General features: G+C 43.2%; 1 protein-coding gene across 1 annotated transcript; it reads right to left on the reverse strand.

Annotated features, from left to right (window-relative positions):
• Window positions 1-14,507, reverse strand: LOC121544686 (HHIP-like protein 1). Its single transcript, XM_041854749.2, has 12 exons — window positions 13,802-14,507; window positions 9,984-10,216; window positions 9,708-9,861; window positions 9,190-9,449; window positions 4,367-4,510; window positions 3,993-4,139; window positions 3,467-3,648; window positions 2,973-3,099; window positions 2,629-2,774; window positions 2,315-2,396; window positions 1,433-1,515; window positions 1-1,093 (listed from the first exon to the last, which is right to left on the reverse strand). The coding sequence occupies exons 1-12, from the start codon at window positions 14,090-14,092 to the stop codon at window positions 468-470; spliced, it is 2,475 nt and encodes an 824-aa protein (XP_041710683.1). The 5' UTR covers window positions 14,093-14,507; the 3' UTR covers window positions 1-467.
• Between the last annotated feature and the right edge of the window lie 2,280 nt (window positions 14,508-16,787).

Below are 16,787 nucleotides of genomic sequence, written 5' to 3' on the forward strand. Positions count from 1 at the left end.
AAAACAAAGACAAAAATAATCAGACAATAACAGTGACATTACACACAAACTCTCTCTCGCTCTCTTTCTATATATATATATATATATATATATATATATACTGTGTGTTTTCCATGTCAACTGAGCACATATCTTGTGAGTCTGGTTGGATAATTAATTTCAGTATGTGATCATGAGTAAGTATTAAATAACCTGGTATTCCTTATACATTCATCGAAATACTGTTTTAGATGAATTTGCTTTAGAGAAAGCAATGTCTTGCATTAGCAAAAACTTCAATTAAAATAGAAACCCTTTAAGACTTTAACACAGCAATTAAATCAGCATTATATTACCTTAATGAAAGAGGTAGACCTAGAAATGCCACCATCTACAACAATTAGACAAAAGTTAGACAGCAATATTCCTTGGTTTTAGTTACAATCACTTAGGCCACAGTCAGGAATAAATTCAATGGACTCTCATTTCTAGGCATCTACGTAGTCCGAGTTCCCGCATATCACCCCTGCGTCCTCGTAATGGGCACAGTTATGCATACCTACGCCCGTGTGTTGACAGTCCAGCAGGCTCTCCTCTGTCCCCTCACACTGGACATCGTCCAGAAGAATCCGGAGACTCTTCCCTTCTCCGAACTCCGAGTGCTTGGACGCCTTCAGGGCGAACCGGAACCCCAGCTGTCGACAAACCACTGCTGCGTTTTTCGTATTCCAGAGGTCGTCGCACACCGTTCCCCACTCCCCGTTGGCGAAGATCTCCACTCTCCCCCGGTCGTCCCGTCCCTGCTCGTCCCCCGCCAGTCTCACCACCCCATTCTGAGGCACGGCTGCTGGCGCCGACCCGCTCTCCGACCGGTGCTTGCCCTTCTTCCTGCGATGTTTCCGTCTTGTGTGCCTGGGCGGTTTGGTTGTGGTTGTGGTTGGAGGAAGTGTGGTGGTGACGGCGGCAGCCTCTTGCTCCTTTAGAATGTCCATGAGCTCCTGAAGCCAGTCCTTGTCGGACTCAGTTACTGCAGACTCAGTGGGATGGGGTCTGACGGTTTCTTCTGGCGGGGAGAGATTTGGACGCTTGGTCGGTAGTTCAACTCCTGTTAATGCTGTAGAATATAAGAAGAGGTCAGATGTAGGATAACTACATGGACAAGACTAATGTATAGTTGTGGGAGATTAGGTTATAATTAGCATGTAGGACTATCTACAGTGTAATATATGTTTAATAGGAATCTGGCATTCTCAGAGGTCTAAAAACATCTCTCAAATGACTTAATAATCTGTGAATTGACGATGAAGTGAATAATCAAATTGAAGCAGTGAAGTCTAGTGTGTATTTTACTGACATAAATGTTTGATTGAGCAAAGGAGGCCAAATAAAACAAACAAAATAAAAGCAGACAGACAGACGGATAGAGATGAATGTTGAGAGCCAGCATACTCACTTTCCTTTGGTTTGAATTTGATGAGCTTGCCCTTCACTCTGACAGGCAGCGGGTCATAGTGACATTTTCTTGGTGGTGCCCGTCTAAAACAGACAAAAGACAAAAAGAAAAGTCCTCAGCAGGGTAGAAAACTAAATCAGAGGGTGAGAAGCCAGAGGTTCACACCAGTTTCATGCGGCCTCTGTCGAGAAGTTGGCTCTTTAGATGTATTTGATTAGCTTTCAGCTGGTCTCTTTCCCAGAATGAGTTTGAAGGCCTACTCTACTCTTCCCTTTCCAAACATTGCTGTGGTAGAGACTAATTAAAATCAGCTTTGTGAGTGAGTGATGTTCTTGTCCCTGTGGCGGGCCGGGCGCAGTGCACGCTGACTCGGTTAACAGGTGTACGGTGTTTCCTTCGCCACATTGGTGCGGCTGGCTTCCAGGTTAAGCGGGCAAGAAGCAGGGTTGGGTTGTGTTTCGGAGGACACACGACTCTCGACCTTCGCCTCTTCCGTGTCCGTACGGGAGTTGCAGCGATGGGACAAGACTAACTACCAATTGGATACCACGAAATTGGAGAGAAAAAGGGGGTAAAATACCAACAAACAAAAAAGAACACAGAACACAGAGAGACTGAATTTACCATGGAAATCAGATTAAGAACTACAGGCACGTTCTTCTGATTTTAAAATAACCAGATCAGTAATCATGAACTGATGCTCAACATGTTTCACTGATTTGTTTAGTCTTTGTCTCTTTTAAAAAGAGTGTGTCTATGACAGTGTTGCTAGGCTTCTGTCATCTTCAAGAGAAGAGCAGTAAACTTAGTTAAATCCTCACCTAACCAAACAGTGGCAGGGTCAGGCTGTTTTAATTGCAGATTATGTCTTTAAATCCTTACCTTGAGGGATCCACCAGTTTGTAAACCACACCGGTGGGAGATGTGGCACTGGGCACTCCAGTAGACATGAAGTACAGTTCTCCTGTTGAGACAGAAAAATAAAAATGTCACCTACAGTAATTTAAAATCTAGCTAGATTCCTGGACTCTTATTCAATTCTCTAAAGAGCATGCTTTTTAGTCCAGGCCTAGGCTTAATCTTGGTTTGAGAAATTGGCATAATGTGTGCAGCCTAGAGATCTGATGATTAAAAACCTTTTTCCATTGCCTGTGACCAAGGGCAAACAAAAAGAGGTGTAATGTGACTCCTCCTACCTGCCTCGTCCTCCGCGAAGGAGATGATGTACTGGTAGTAGTTGTTGATGAGGCCAGGGAAGGCACAGGTCAGACCCATGCCCATACAGATCTCATGGTAGTCCCACTGACCCGTGTTCCTATTCTCCTGGAGGCTCATCATACGCCTATAGGGAAGAGACACTACATTTTAGAATTGATAACATTTTTCAGGATGCTTTCCTTATAGGCTATACATGAAAACATAAAACACAACCTTCTAAATGTATTTAAAAGACACCTGCTATATAGTATCAACATCCATAACCACTTTTAGGATTTGAATTGAACTTAAAATGATGAACACATACAGTAAGGAGCCTTACCCACTCATAAAGTCTCCAAATATGTACATGCCGTTCAGATTGGGGTATTCACAGCCTCTGTACACATAGCCGCCAGTCACAGACTTGCCCATCTTGTGAGGGTAGGCATAGATGGGGAGTACATCATCTGGAAGAGAACAGAAGCAGGAGATAAGAGACTTCGTGCAGAGCCTGTGATTTTCCAGAAATCCTGATCAGGAGGATTCCCGGATTTCCTGCTTATTCCCTCCTGAGCACTTCCCTTCTAAGCACATAATGACCCTGGAGACCGAGGTTCAAACCCCACGTCACGTCCACCCTTCCCATCTCTTCCCACTCTGATTCCATTACTGTCTAAGGATAAATCAAGTACAGTATACAAAATAAAACAGAAGGAAATCACAGAACAAAACACTCCGTGACCCAGCTACAGGATGCCGGCATGACGATGAGCATTGGAGTTGGCTATACAGCACAAACTGATCTTGGATCAGGCTAAACTACAGGATGCCCACCTAGAGAGCTGTTGGCGCACAGCTTCTTGTCATAACAGGAGAAGCCCTCTTTGGCCCTCCAGCCGTAGTTCCTTCCCTTCTCTATGATGTCGATCTCCTCGAACTTGTTCTGTCCCACGTCCCCGCAGAAGATACGGCCCTTGCCCTCCTTAGTCAGGGGGTCCCCCCGGTCCACAGAACACCTCCATGGGAGAAACAAGAACAAGTCGACCAATAAAACAACTTAAGTGTGGCCTAGGGAGGTCTAGCGGTCTACTGTGTCAGCATAGGTTTGAATCCGGCCTACTGCCCTTTGACACAACCTCTCTCTATGTGTTCAATAAAGTCAGAAAATACCTTTTAAAAAATGTAAGTAATTACTAACAAAATCTTAAGTAATTACAACTAGTTTACACTTTATAACCAAGTTATTACTCCTTTATTCCATGCAGTAATGTAAACTCTTAACACACTTTTTTTTGTTGTCAGTGTAATGTTTCATGAATTAAAGCATATTAAGTTGTAAAGTTGTAGAAAAAAGGAGCACCTCCACATGTTGCGCACCCCGTAAGCATAGACCTCAGGGCGCGCCCCGTGCTCATGCACGAACGGGTTGTCAGAAGGGATCCTGTACAGGGGACCCCTGTCATTGTCATCAACATCAATACGGAGCACTTTGCCTAACAGGGCTGACCTGCAGAAGAGAGCAGTATGAATGTGGAACATAACACTGTGTCTCTATCTGTAAGTATGATTACTGATTGTCTTTATGGTTTTTAATGTTTTTTTAATGTAAATAGAAGTAATGTATTATTAGCAACAGTGTTAATGTTAACAGCTGTAACTAATCGTTAACATTATATGATTCAATAAGATAATGTCATGAATGTGAGTTCCACAAGTTTTCCTCTCTTCTCTCACTTGTTCTGAGAGTTTCCATATTTCCCAAAAGGGTCACCAGCCATGCCCCCGTCTCCAGTGAAAATGTACAGGTACCCGTCATCAGCAAACATCACCATTCCTCCGTTGTGATTGGACGCAGGCTCGTCAACCTCCAGAATGATCCTGAGAAGGAGTTGGAGACAGAGAAATCAGTGGTAGAAAATCATACAGTAAACGTATTGGCATAGATTTTGTTTGTGCAAAACGTCTTATAGAGAAACCTCCCATTGATGTTCTGTGCAATGACACACTAATCACCTGCCTGTCTCTCCTCAGTGAATCTTAAGCTTGCTGCAAGCTTCACGTGCATAGACTACGTGCGTGCATGCGTGCGTGCACTTCGGGTGAAGTACGATTTTTGGAGCAGCAGACACCTTTTGGTAACATGATACCTCGCCGGCCCATGCATTTCTAGACGAAATAGCAACGTTCACAAGACGGCGATAGCAGAGATTATTCTTTTGTCTTTCCATTTGAGGTGGGAAAAGAAGAATCAAGTTGAAAACATCACCACTGTTAGCTAATTTGAAAGAAAACCAACTGCATATTTAAGGAATAGCTAGGCCTACATGTAATGAAAGTTTAGGTTTGATTTACATTACCTCGTTTTGTGCCTCCCATTAGGCTGTAGGTATATCCGCTAGCAACTTGCTAGCCTGCTGGCTAAAAACAGCAAGAAGGCTAGCCTTTTAGCTTCCCACATCTCCTCCATGTGAAATAATACGATTTATAAATAATTTGCCCTGGCAAATATCATTTTCGTCTACTCGCCAGTGTAACCTACAACATTATCCCAATTTGATATGCTGCTTCAATGTATTCACTCACTGAACAAAAAGATAAACAGAACATGTAAAGTGTTGAATGTTCATTTCTCTACCATAAGCCACCTCCAACCGCGTTTTAGAAAATGTGGCAGTACGTCCAACCAGCCTCACAACCGCAGACCACATGTAACCACGACAGCCCAGACCCTTGTACCCTTGTACAAGCTTGGCACACCTGTATTTGGGGAGTTTCTCCCCTTCTTCTCTGCAGATCCTCTCAAGCTCTGTCAGGTTGGATGGGGAGCGTCGCTGCACAGCTATTTTCAGGTCTCTCCAGAGATATTCAATCGGGTTGAAGTCCGGGCTCTGGCTGGGCCACTCAAGGACATTCAAGACTTGTCCCGAAGCCACTCCTGCGTTGTCTTGGCTGTGTGCTTAGGGTTGTTGTCCTGTTGGAAGGGGAACCTTCGCCCCAGTCTGAGGTACTGAGCGCTCTGGAGCAGGTTTTCATCAAGGATCTCTCTGTACTTTGCACTGTTTATCTTTCCCTTGATCCTGACTAGTCTCCCAGTCCCTGCCGCTGAAAAACATCCCAACAGCATGATGCTGCCACCACCATGCTTCACCGTAGGGATGGTGCATGGTTTCCTCCAGACGTGATGCTTGGCATTCATGCCAAAGAGTTCAATCTTGGTTTCATCAGACCAGAGAATCTTGTTTCTCATGGTCTGAGAGTCCTTTAGGTGCCTTTTGGCAAACTCCAAGCGGGCTGTCATATGCCTTTTACTTAGGAATGGCTTCCATCAGGCCACTCAACTATAAAGGCCTGATTGGGGGAGTGCTGCAGAGATGGTTGTCCTTCTGGAAGGTGCTCCCATCTCCACAGAGGAACTCTGGAGCTCTGTCAGCGTGACCATCTGGTTCTTGGTCACCTTCCTGAAATGTTTCGGTACCCTTCCCCAGATCTGTGCCTCGACACAATCCTGTCTCGGAGCTCTAAAGTCAATTCCTTCGACCTCATGGCTTGGTTTTTGCTCTGACATGCACTGTCAACTGTGGGACCTTATATAGACAGGTGTGTGCCTTTCCAAATCATGTCCAATCAATTGAATTTACCACAGGTGGACTCCAATCAAGTTGTAGAAACATCTCAAGGATGATCAAGGATGCACCTGAGCTCAATTTTGAGTCTCATAGCAAAGGGTCTGAATACTTATGTAAATAAGGTATTTCCGTTTTTTATATTTAATACATTTGCAAAATAAGGTATTTTCACTTTGTCTTTATGGATATTGATGAGGATTTGTATTTATTTAATCCTTTAGAAAAAGGCTGTAACGTAACAAAATGTGGAAAAAGTCAAATGGTCTGAATACTTTCCGAATGCACTATATGTATATATTTTTTACATTTTAGTCATTTAGCAGACGCTCTTATCCAGAGCGACTTACAGTTAGTGAGTGCATAAATTTTTTCACACTGGCCCCCCGTGGGAATCGAACCCACAACCCTGGCGTTGCAAGCGCCATGCTCTACCAACTGAGCTACACGGGGTATGTGTGTGTGTGTGTGTGTGTGTATATATATATATAAATATATATATATTACACAGTAGCAGTCACAAGTTTGGACACACCTACTCATTCAAGGGTTTTTCTTTATTTTTACTATTTTCTACATTGTAGAATAATAGTGAAGACATCAAAACTATGAAATAAGACATATGGAATTATGTAGTAACCAAAACAAAATGTTAAAGAAATCAAAATATATTTTATATTTGAGATTCTTCAAAGTAGCCATCCTTTGACTTGATGACAGCTTTGCACACTCTTGGCATTCTCTCAACCATTCAAAAGTTTGGGGTCACTTAGAAATGTCCTTGTTTTCAAAAGAAAAGCAATTTTCTTGTCCATTAAAATAACATCAAATTGATCAGAAATACAGTGTTGACATTGTTAATGTTGTAAATGGCTATTGTAGCTGGAAACGGCTGATTTTTAATGGAATATCTACATAGGCGTACAGAGGCCCATTATCAGCAACCAATGGCACGTTGTGTTTGCTAATCCAAGTTTATCATTCTAATTGATCATTAGAAAACCCTTTTGCAATTATGTTAGCACAGCTGAAAACTGTTGTGCTGATTAAAGAAGCAATAAAACTGGCCTTCTTGAGACTAGTTGAGTATCTGGGTCATCAGCAATTGTGGGTTCGATTACAGGCTCAAAATGTCCAGAAACAAATAACTTTCTTCTGAAACTCGTCAGTCTATTCTTGTTCTGAGAAATGAAGGCTATTCATTGTGAGAAATTGGCAAGAAACTGAAGATCTCATACAAAGCTGTGTACTACTCCCTTCACAGAACAGCGCAAACTGGCTCTAACCAGAATAGAAAGAGGAGTGGGAGGCCCCAGTGCACAACTGAGCAAGAGGACAAATACATTAGTGTCTAGTTTGAGAAACAGACGCCTCACAGGTCCTCAACTGGCAGCTTCATTAAATAGTAATCGCAAAACACCGGTCTCAACGTCAACAGTGAAGAGGCGACTCCGGGATGCTGACCTTCTAGGCAGAGTTGCAAAGAAAAAGCCATATCTCAGACTGGCCAATAAAAAGAAATGATTAAGATGGGCAAAAGAACACAGACACTGGACTTTCTTTGCAACTCTGCCTAGAAGGGCAGCATCCAGGAGTCGCCTCTTCACTGTTGACGTTGAGACTGGTGTTATTTGATGTTATTTTAATGGACAAAAAAATAGCTTTTCTTTCGAAAACAAGGACATTTCTAAGTGAGAAGCATGGCAACATCAAGGCAACTTTGTAACAGCTAACGCCGTTTTTCCAAAGCCAAACCCGCCCATTAGCCGCTGAGTCTACCATTTTAAGATGCCAAAATAGAAAAAAAATTAAGTAATTGTTTTCAGTATCCTAATTTTGTTTTAGTTTGGTGTTTTCTGATTGTTTCATTTCATACATTCAACAAGCTTTGGACGAAGGACTTTCACAGGGCCACCATCTCCAAAGTTCACTCAAAAAGGCAATAGTTCTGAACTGGGTTTGATTTCGTTTTTGTTGTTTTAATTATTTAAATGTTGTTTATCTTTTAAACTTCCATTGGTTTAAAGCTATTTCTCAGTTATCGCTTGGCTCATGTAAATTCTGTAGTTGCCCCTTTAAACATCGTACGGTCAACATACCCATAGTGTTGACATTTATCTCATGTAAATGATGTAGCTACATAAAAATATTAAATAAATTGTTTATCTGGGAAATATCAAGTCTTTGGTCTTTTCTTCATTAGCATGCTGGCGATTTCAAGTTGTATTTGATTCATTTTTTATCTGTTAAGACATTGAATAAATGTTGTTTAGTACATTTAGTACATTTCATATGTTTAGTTCTCTGTGAGAAGCAAGCTCATTTAAAGTGATATGTGATTGGTGTATGTAGATACAACATTTCAATGTTGTTAACACACAGTAACCAAAAACCGGATCTAATTTGCATATTCATACTGAGTTTGCAACAAACAGTAGAATGTTCGCCACAAGTTTCCCAGAATTGTTTGCCAGAAGTTCACAAGTTGCCGCAAATTTGCCACAACAGTTTGCCACAAAACTAATTTGCATGTGAAAATATGAGCTTGCCCAAAGGTTTGCCACAACTGGTGGTCCTCTGTAGCTCAGCTGGTAGAGCACGGCGCTTGTAACGCCAAGGTAGTGGGTTCAAACCCCGGGACCACCCATACACAAAAAAAATTATGCACGCATGACTGTAAGTCGCTTTGGATAAAAGCGTCTGCTAAATGGCATATTATTATTATAACTGTTTGCCAGAAGCCTGTTTTTTTCTGTAAGGGCTGCCTCCGTAGAGTGTGTAGACCCCTTTACAGAACATGGAGATAATGCAATAAGACTGATCAGGATGTGTGCACTCTCAACAATGAGGATTCCTCCCTTCCGGCCCACGGGGTGATGCACATTCAGCAGCCATTTTTGGGGCCAGAACACAACACACTCCACATAACTGTACCTCTCAGAACTGTGGTCCACCACGTTCATGTCGCTGGGGGAGATGCGGAACTCGCTGATCCTGATCCGCTCGTCAAAGCCAATCTCCACGGAGTAGTATACATACAGCTTCCCGTTGTACTTGTAGTTGGGGTGAAAGGTCAGGCCCAGGAAGCCCCTCTCGTCCCCCTCCCAGGGCGACGTCAGAACGGCCTTGGTGATGTTCAAGAACGGCTTCTCCAGCTTGGAGCGGTCGGGCAGGTACGTCCACACCAGACCCACCTACGATATGATAATACATTCATTACGGAAATTCCTTTTTGTGAGGCCAACATATACATACAACAAAATACACAGACTCAATACACTATAGGGTGGTTTCCAGGACGCAGATTAAACTATTTTTTAAAGAGATTCTCCATTGGGCTTGTTTTTTAGTGCAGGTAAAGGACTAGGCTTAATCTGTGTCTGCATGGGAAAACGCCCCTATAATACCACAATGCAATACGAAAGCTCTTAAAGGAAAGTGAGCACACACACCTGCTCCGCTATAAAGAAGCGGTGTGTTCCGTCGTTGGCGTAAACCATGGCCAGGGGGTTCCGCAGGCCATTGGCTACCTCCTCCAGGCAGAGCTGCAGGCAACCCTCGGGGTCGGCCCGGACCCGGCCTAAGTTCTGTGTCAGCTGTTCGTTGCTGAGGAGGTGTGTACAATCGTTGTATCATTGAATCATACATAAACTGTACATCCCAATAAAAAATTTGAACATTTGCCCTACCCCACCCCCCCTCCCCAAGCAAACCCTTGGCAGCCCCACCTGAGAAGGTGTGGGTAACAGTAGTCTGGGTCCTCCAGCTCCAGGTGCTGGCAGAAGCGGTCCTGGTCCGTCTCAGCTTCGGCTAGCTGCGGGTCGTCAGAGAGCAAGGTGATGGTGGAACGGCATTTGAGCCAGAACTGAGAGCAGTAGTCAGGGCAGAGGCCAGGGAGGGTTCTGATGGGGGTGCTGGGGTCCTCTGCATCGAAGAGGTGAGCTGCATATGGAGAGCATTCCTGAAGGAGGGGAGAAAGAAGGGAAGGTGGAGAAACAGGAGAAATGAGGGGGAAGTCAGGGACCAACCAAACTCTTTCATTTGGGCACCCCCCCTGTCCTCTTAGACATTTTGCCTGGTTCTGTGAAGCACGTACACTTTCGATTTGAAGAGATACGCTTGTTTTAACAACATGCATCTTATCATGGGGCTCCCGAGTGGCGCAGCGGTCTAAGGCACTGCATCTCAGTGCTAGAGGCGTCACTACAGACACTGGTTTGATTCCAGGCTGTATCACAATCCGACGTGATTGGGAGTCCCATAGGGCGGCGCACAATTGGCCCAGCGTAGTCCGGGGAAAGCCGTCTTTGTAAATAAGAATTTGTTCTTAACTGACTTGCCTGGTTAAATAAATAATAATAATCAGTATAAGCTTATTTACATCCCTGTTAGTGAGCATTTCTCATTTGCTAAGATAATCCATGCACCTGACAGGTTTGACATATCAAGAAGCTGATTAAACAGCATGATCATTACACAGGTGAGGAGCAAACCCTTAGCAGGCCCACCTTGTGCTGGGGACAATAAGTGGCCACTCTAAAATGTGCAGTTTTGTCACACAACACAATGCCACAGATGTCTCAAGTTTTGAGGGAGCGTGCAATTGGCATGCTAACTGCAGGAATGTCCACCAGAGCTGTTGCCAGAGAATTTAATGTTCACTTCTTTTTCAGTCAAGTGTGTGTGGAGACGAATGTATTCGAGTAAGTCAGTCGTCCTGATAAGCCCTTTCCAGCGTATGTGCGCTAGTTAAAACTGGTAAAAGAAAGTGATGTTTAATTTCAATGGACGAGGGAGAAATAACTTGTAGTATTGGTCACCATCTCCAATTTGTTCCATCCCACTTGATTTTATTTTGAGTAGAATAGCAGCCTATACGAGAAATAGCTTGTTATATTGGTAGTAGGCCTAACCATCTGGATGTCTCTGGGATACAGTCTACACTGCTCAATGGGGAGAGTTTGCGCTGCAAGCTGACAACACAACACGGGGCATAGTGTCCTTCACTCCCACTTGCCACAGTAAGGAGAGGGAAGTATACTGAACAAAAATATAAACACAACATGTAATGTTTTGGTCCGATGTTTCATGAGCTGAAATAAAAGATCCCAGAAATGTTCCATACGCACAAAAAGCTTATTTCTCTAAAATGTTGTGCACAAATTAGTTTACATCCCTCTTAGTGAGCATTTCTCATTTGCCAAGATAATCCATCCACCTGACAGATGTGGCATATCAAGAAGCTGATTAAACAGCATGATCATTACACAGGTGCACCTTGTGCTGGGGACAATTAAAGGACACTCTAAAGTGTGCAGTTTTGTCATACAACACAATGCCACAGATGTCTCATGTTTTGAGGGAGCATGCAATTGGCATGCTGACTGCAGGAATGTCCACCAGAGCTGTTGCCAGAGAATGTAATGTTCATTTCTCTACCATAAGCCGCCTCCAACGTCGTTTTATAGAATTTGGCAATACGTCCAACCAGCCTCACAACAGCAGCCCACGTGTAATCACGCCAGCCCAGGACCTCGACATCCAGCTTCTTCAACGAACATAATTGCATTTTATCAATAGCAATTTGAATGCACAGAGATACTGTGACGAGATCCTGAGGCCCATTGTCGTGCCATTCATCCGCCGCCATCATCTCATGTTTCAGCATGATAATGCACAGTCCCATGTCGCAAGGATCTGTACACAATTCCTGGAAGTGTCACGGTTTACTACGCCAGAACCCAGAAGCAGACCAGGACAAGGTACTTAGAGAAAAAGGTGAGTGTTTATTAATTGACTCCCGAGTGAGGCTGAATAATCCAGGGACAGAGCGGGTGGCGTGGATGGGTTGTTGAGGGTGCAGTGGTAGGTCCAGACATGGCTCGGCAGCCGCCGACCATCAGGCAGAGGTTGGGTGAAGGTTCCGGGTGAGAGACTGCAGACAGAACAAAACGGAGGTGAGTACACAGCAAATCAACAAGGTGCAAAACAACAAAAACTAACGCTAGAACTCAAGGCTGATACGCTGACAAACATACTGTTCATGGCTAACGATCCGGCAGGAACTGGATGTTCGGCCAGAGCCTAAGAAGGGTGATGATCAGGACCAGGTGTGCAGATTGCTGATGGGATGCAGGTGCGGAAAACAAGAGCGCTCCCCGGAGCGTTCCCGAACCCTCGGGAAACTGGAGATTACGAACAGGAAAAACTAGTCACCAGACAGGACCCGACTCAGACAGCCGGGATCGTTACAGGAAGCTGAAAATGTCCCAGTTCTTCCATGGCCTGCATACTTACCAGATATGTCACCCATTGAGGATGTTTGGGATGCTCTGGATCGACGTGTACGACAGCGTGTTCCAGTTCCTGTCAATATCCAGCGACTTCGTACAGCCATTGAAGAGGAGTGGGACAACATTCCACAGGCCACAATCAACAGCCTGATCAACTCTATGCGAAGGAGATGTGTTATGCTGCATGAGGCAAATGGTGGTCACAACAGATACTGACCAGTTTTCTGATCCACGCCCCTACCTTTTTTTAAGGTATCTTTGACCAACAGATGCATATCTGTATTCCCAGTCATGTGAAATCCATAGATTAGGGCCTCATTTATTTATTTTAATTGACTGATTTCCTTATATGAACTATAACTCAGTAAAATCTTTGAAATTGTTGCATGTTGCGTAAAAAATGTTGTTCAGTGTAGCTAGATAGTGTGGCCAGAGTGACAGCTAAAGGACATTTATTGTAGTGATTTTCACCCCCAAAGAATGACAACTATGGCCTTAATGTCTAACGTTACATTTTTGTTTTTACAAAACAAACAATTACTCAGATAAAAAACTGAATGATTTTCAACACTCCCAAGTCCCAATTTCGGCAGACAAGTTTCAAATTCTTGCTGAAGTTTCTATCCACAAGCATAAACTAGCTAGCTGGAAAGGGCTCATCAGGATGATTGACTGAACTGACCGATCCGAATTGAACTTGACTCTCGCTGCTCAACAAACCTCATCAATTTGGACAAACCTCATCAATTTGGGCACCAGGCATGTCTGTAAAGCCTCTCCCCAGTTTTATAGCTAATTCATGCTATTTTACACCTTTTGCCATGAGGCTAAGAGAAAATATTGCTGTTTTAGAGCTAATTACCTGCTATTATACACATTTTGACATGAGGCAGAGCGCACATTTTGAAGTTTTAAAGCTACTTTCTGTAATAAATAAAAATCATGGCTTATGAAGTGTTCATATGCTATCTGTGGGGCCGACCTCCTGGGGGACCCCAACAAAGCTTTGGGAGGGGCCCCCAAAGCCCGTGGGGCCCCCTCCTTGTTGTGGTGTGTGCTAGGCTACGCCAGTGCCTAAAAACGCATGTCAGATCAGACCATTTTATTTGTAATTACATTATCTTTGTTTCGGTGAATGTGCCCCTGAATAACAAGTATATGCCTCTACAAACATGCCGGGACTCGCCAAAAACTGATGGATGATGTAATTCTGAAAACAACCAAGTATCGACCTTTACCCGCGCTTTGCTTACCTGGCAGAGAAGATCCTGCACATACCCAGCACAGTTGGCATATCCATAATAGTCGAAATTGTCCATGATCTTATAGAATTTAGCCATCAATTCCTGGTCCTTGGCAGAGTCGCAGCAGCCGAAGTTCCTGTACATTGCGCAGAACTGGAGGTCATCTTGAGGCTTGAAGGGGGGCTTGAAATCCAAGCATTGTGGGTGTAAGAACACAGGTGCTATAAAAAATGCAAACAAATATAACCGAATGATCGGTGAGTGCCAAACACGGCCGAATAAATCACAACAATACAACATAATGACGTTACTTCAGGTCACCCGGTGCCCCACTCGAACTTCAAGGATCAGAAATACATGCAAACCAGCAAAAAACGAGTCTCCCTCCGGTTCTAGAGTCCCGTTGACGCCTTGTGTGTGTTTGAGAGCGAGAGCAATCGGTTCACTGCACTTTGCTCTATATCTTTAATAATCAACTTTCGACGGAATGCAGTCCGTTTTATGTGTTATTCAACCGCGCAAGACATTACGTCGTCTCTATGTAGCCTATAGGCTAGTTTTGAATTCTCGTGCTAAACGTCCCGGCCCCGTCTTAAGAAATGCAGCAGTCTTTTGCTGTCTGTTTCCTCCGTTTTGTAAGTGTGCTTGACCGCAGACGTAAATCATCTTTGCTCCACTATTACTATTCATATCCCCTATCTGCCTTGAGACCCGCACAAAACACACAATAATAGGAGAGGAAGTCATGGTAACAGTCCTTTCTGAGACAGTTGTGTTTTCAGACAGACATCAAAACATTGAGAAGAGGCCTAATGCAATAAACAGAAGACAAACACAACGGAGTTATTCCACTTCTTTGGATGACTTTTGTGACTGTCAGTCAATTAACTCACTCTTGTATTATTCGAACAATAAATTCACTAATTTAGCTATATTAATACAGTATTAGTATAGCTAAATTAGTTAATGTATTATTGTGTTCCACATGAATGGAAATAATATATATTTCTAATTCCACACCAATAATTGTATTTCTTTGATAGAACCATTTCATTCTAGGATTTATTTATTTTTGGTCTGGATTTTCTCAGGATTTGTTTTCTAAATTCTGCATCATATGCATGAAGTGGTTTTGCAACAATGTAGCCTAAAGTGTGGCATGGTGGAATTAAAACATTTCTACAACTGCCTTGTTGCAACATTGTTGCAGTTTTTGGTGCAATCAATCAATCAATCAATCAATCAAATGTTATTTATAAAGCCCTTTTTACATCAGCAGATGTCACAAAGTGCTATACAGAAACCCAGCATAAAACCCTAAACAGCAAGCAATGCAGATGTAGAAGCACGGTGGCTAGGAAAAACTCCCTAGAAAGGCAGCAACCTAGGAAGAAACCTAGAGAGGAACCAGGCTCTGAGGAGTGGCCAGTCCCCTTCTGGTTGTGCCGGGTGGAGATTATAACAGTACATGGCCATTAAGGCCAGATTTTTCTCCAAGATGTTCAAACGTTCATAGATGACCAGAAGGGTCAAATAATAATCACAGGGGTTTTAGCGGTTGCAACAGGTCAGTACATCAGGAGTAAATGTCACTTGGCTTTTCATAGCCGGGCATTTAGAGGTTGAAATAGCAGGTGCGGTAGAGAGAGAGTTGAAAACAGCAGGTCTGGGACAAGGTAGCACGTCCGGTGAACAGGTCAGGGTTCCATAGCCGCAGGCAGAAGAGTGGAAACTGGAGCAGCATCACCACCAGGTGGACTGGGGACAGCGAGGAGTCATCAAGCCAGGTAGTCCTGAGGCATGGTCCTAGGGCTCAGGTCCTCTGGGATGGGAGGGGGAGAGAGAGAGAATTAGAGGAAGCATACTTAAATTCACACAGGACACCGGATAAGACAGGAGAATAACACCAGATATAACAGACTGACCCTAGCCCCCCGGCACATAGACTATTGCAGCATAGATACTGGAGGCTGAGACTGGGGTGCAATGTTGTCTTTGCCACTAGATGGCAACCTGTTCAAACAATATTCTTGAAATATTGTTTCGGCACAACGTCCCAACATCGTCCCAACCCATGGCGTCACAACTTGTTGAATTTTAGTAAACGATCAACAACTTTATTTATGGATTAACCTCTTAAATGTAGGAACTAAATGTAATCTAAAATGTAATCTACATAATCCTCTAAAGTAATTATTTATCATGAAGGCCATAAAAAATAACTAGTAATGTTGCATACTCCAATAAAGGTTACAATCTCACCTTTCTGGTCAAATGTTTTATAAATTGCTTTGGTGTAGTCACTTTTGAGGACACAAGCTCAAATACACAGTAAACACATATGATCAAAAAAGCTTTTAAGCTTTAGAATCAATGTCATAGGCCTATAGTTCTCAGTGGCCTCTCCCCCCTGCAAAGCCTGACAGTAAACTATTGTGGTAATTTAAGTCAGGGTGAATGAGGAAGAATATATGCATATATGCATAATAACTATGCATCAAACTCCTAGGCAAATAATGAGAAGACTCCACCAAGCAAAACATCTGTATCTACAGCCATAGCTAATAATTATTCTACAATATAATCTTTTTTATTTGTTAATTAGACGCCCATTTGTCACATTCCATAACATATTTCCATACAGGATTATACAAAGTTAGGCATAGGCTACTCCTGTTATAACTTTATCATTAGCCAGTAACCTAAATAATATTTCATTCGTTTTTTTTATTATCCGGAAAATGATGGGCAATCGGCCTATTGTGGCCTCGTATGTATTTGTATTCAAATAGGCCTATTCATTTTTTGTTTACGACCAAATGCACTTCAGTTTACATTCCGAATCTTGAAATGGGAGATGTTCCCCTAATTAAATCTGCCAGCTGGCCCTTTAAGAAGACTGAACAGTGGAGTCAAAGCACAAGGCTCTCCTTTTATCTACCTGCTCCAACTACTAGGCCACTGGTTTATACTAGTCCCTGATTGGTCGCCCGAA

The sequence above is a fragment of the Coregonus clupeaformis genome, chromosome 29 (genome assembly GCF_020615455.1).
Source record: "Coregonus clupeaformis isolate EN_2021a chromosome 29, ASM2061545v1, whole genome shotgun sequence".
In the NCBI taxonomy this organism is placed as follows: Eukaryota; Metazoa; Chordata; class Actinopteri; order Salmoniformes; family Salmonidae; genus Coregonus; species Coregonus clupeaformis.

Bases quoted from the DNA above. Each gene is read 5' to 3' on its own strand.
- LOC121544686 (XM_041854749.2), bottom strand. From the start codon at position 14,092: ATGTTGTATTGTTGTGATTTATTCGGCCGTGTTTGGCACTCACCGATC. The intron at 4,140-4,366 runs GTGAGAGAAGAG...TCTCTTCTGCAG, and splicing joins TATGGAAACTCTCAGAACAA to GTCAGCCCTGTTAGGCAAAG. The intron at 3,100-3,466 runs GTGGGCATCCTG...GTTCTCTTCCAG, and splicing joins GTGCGCCAACAGCTCTCTAG to ATGATGTACTCCCCATCTAT.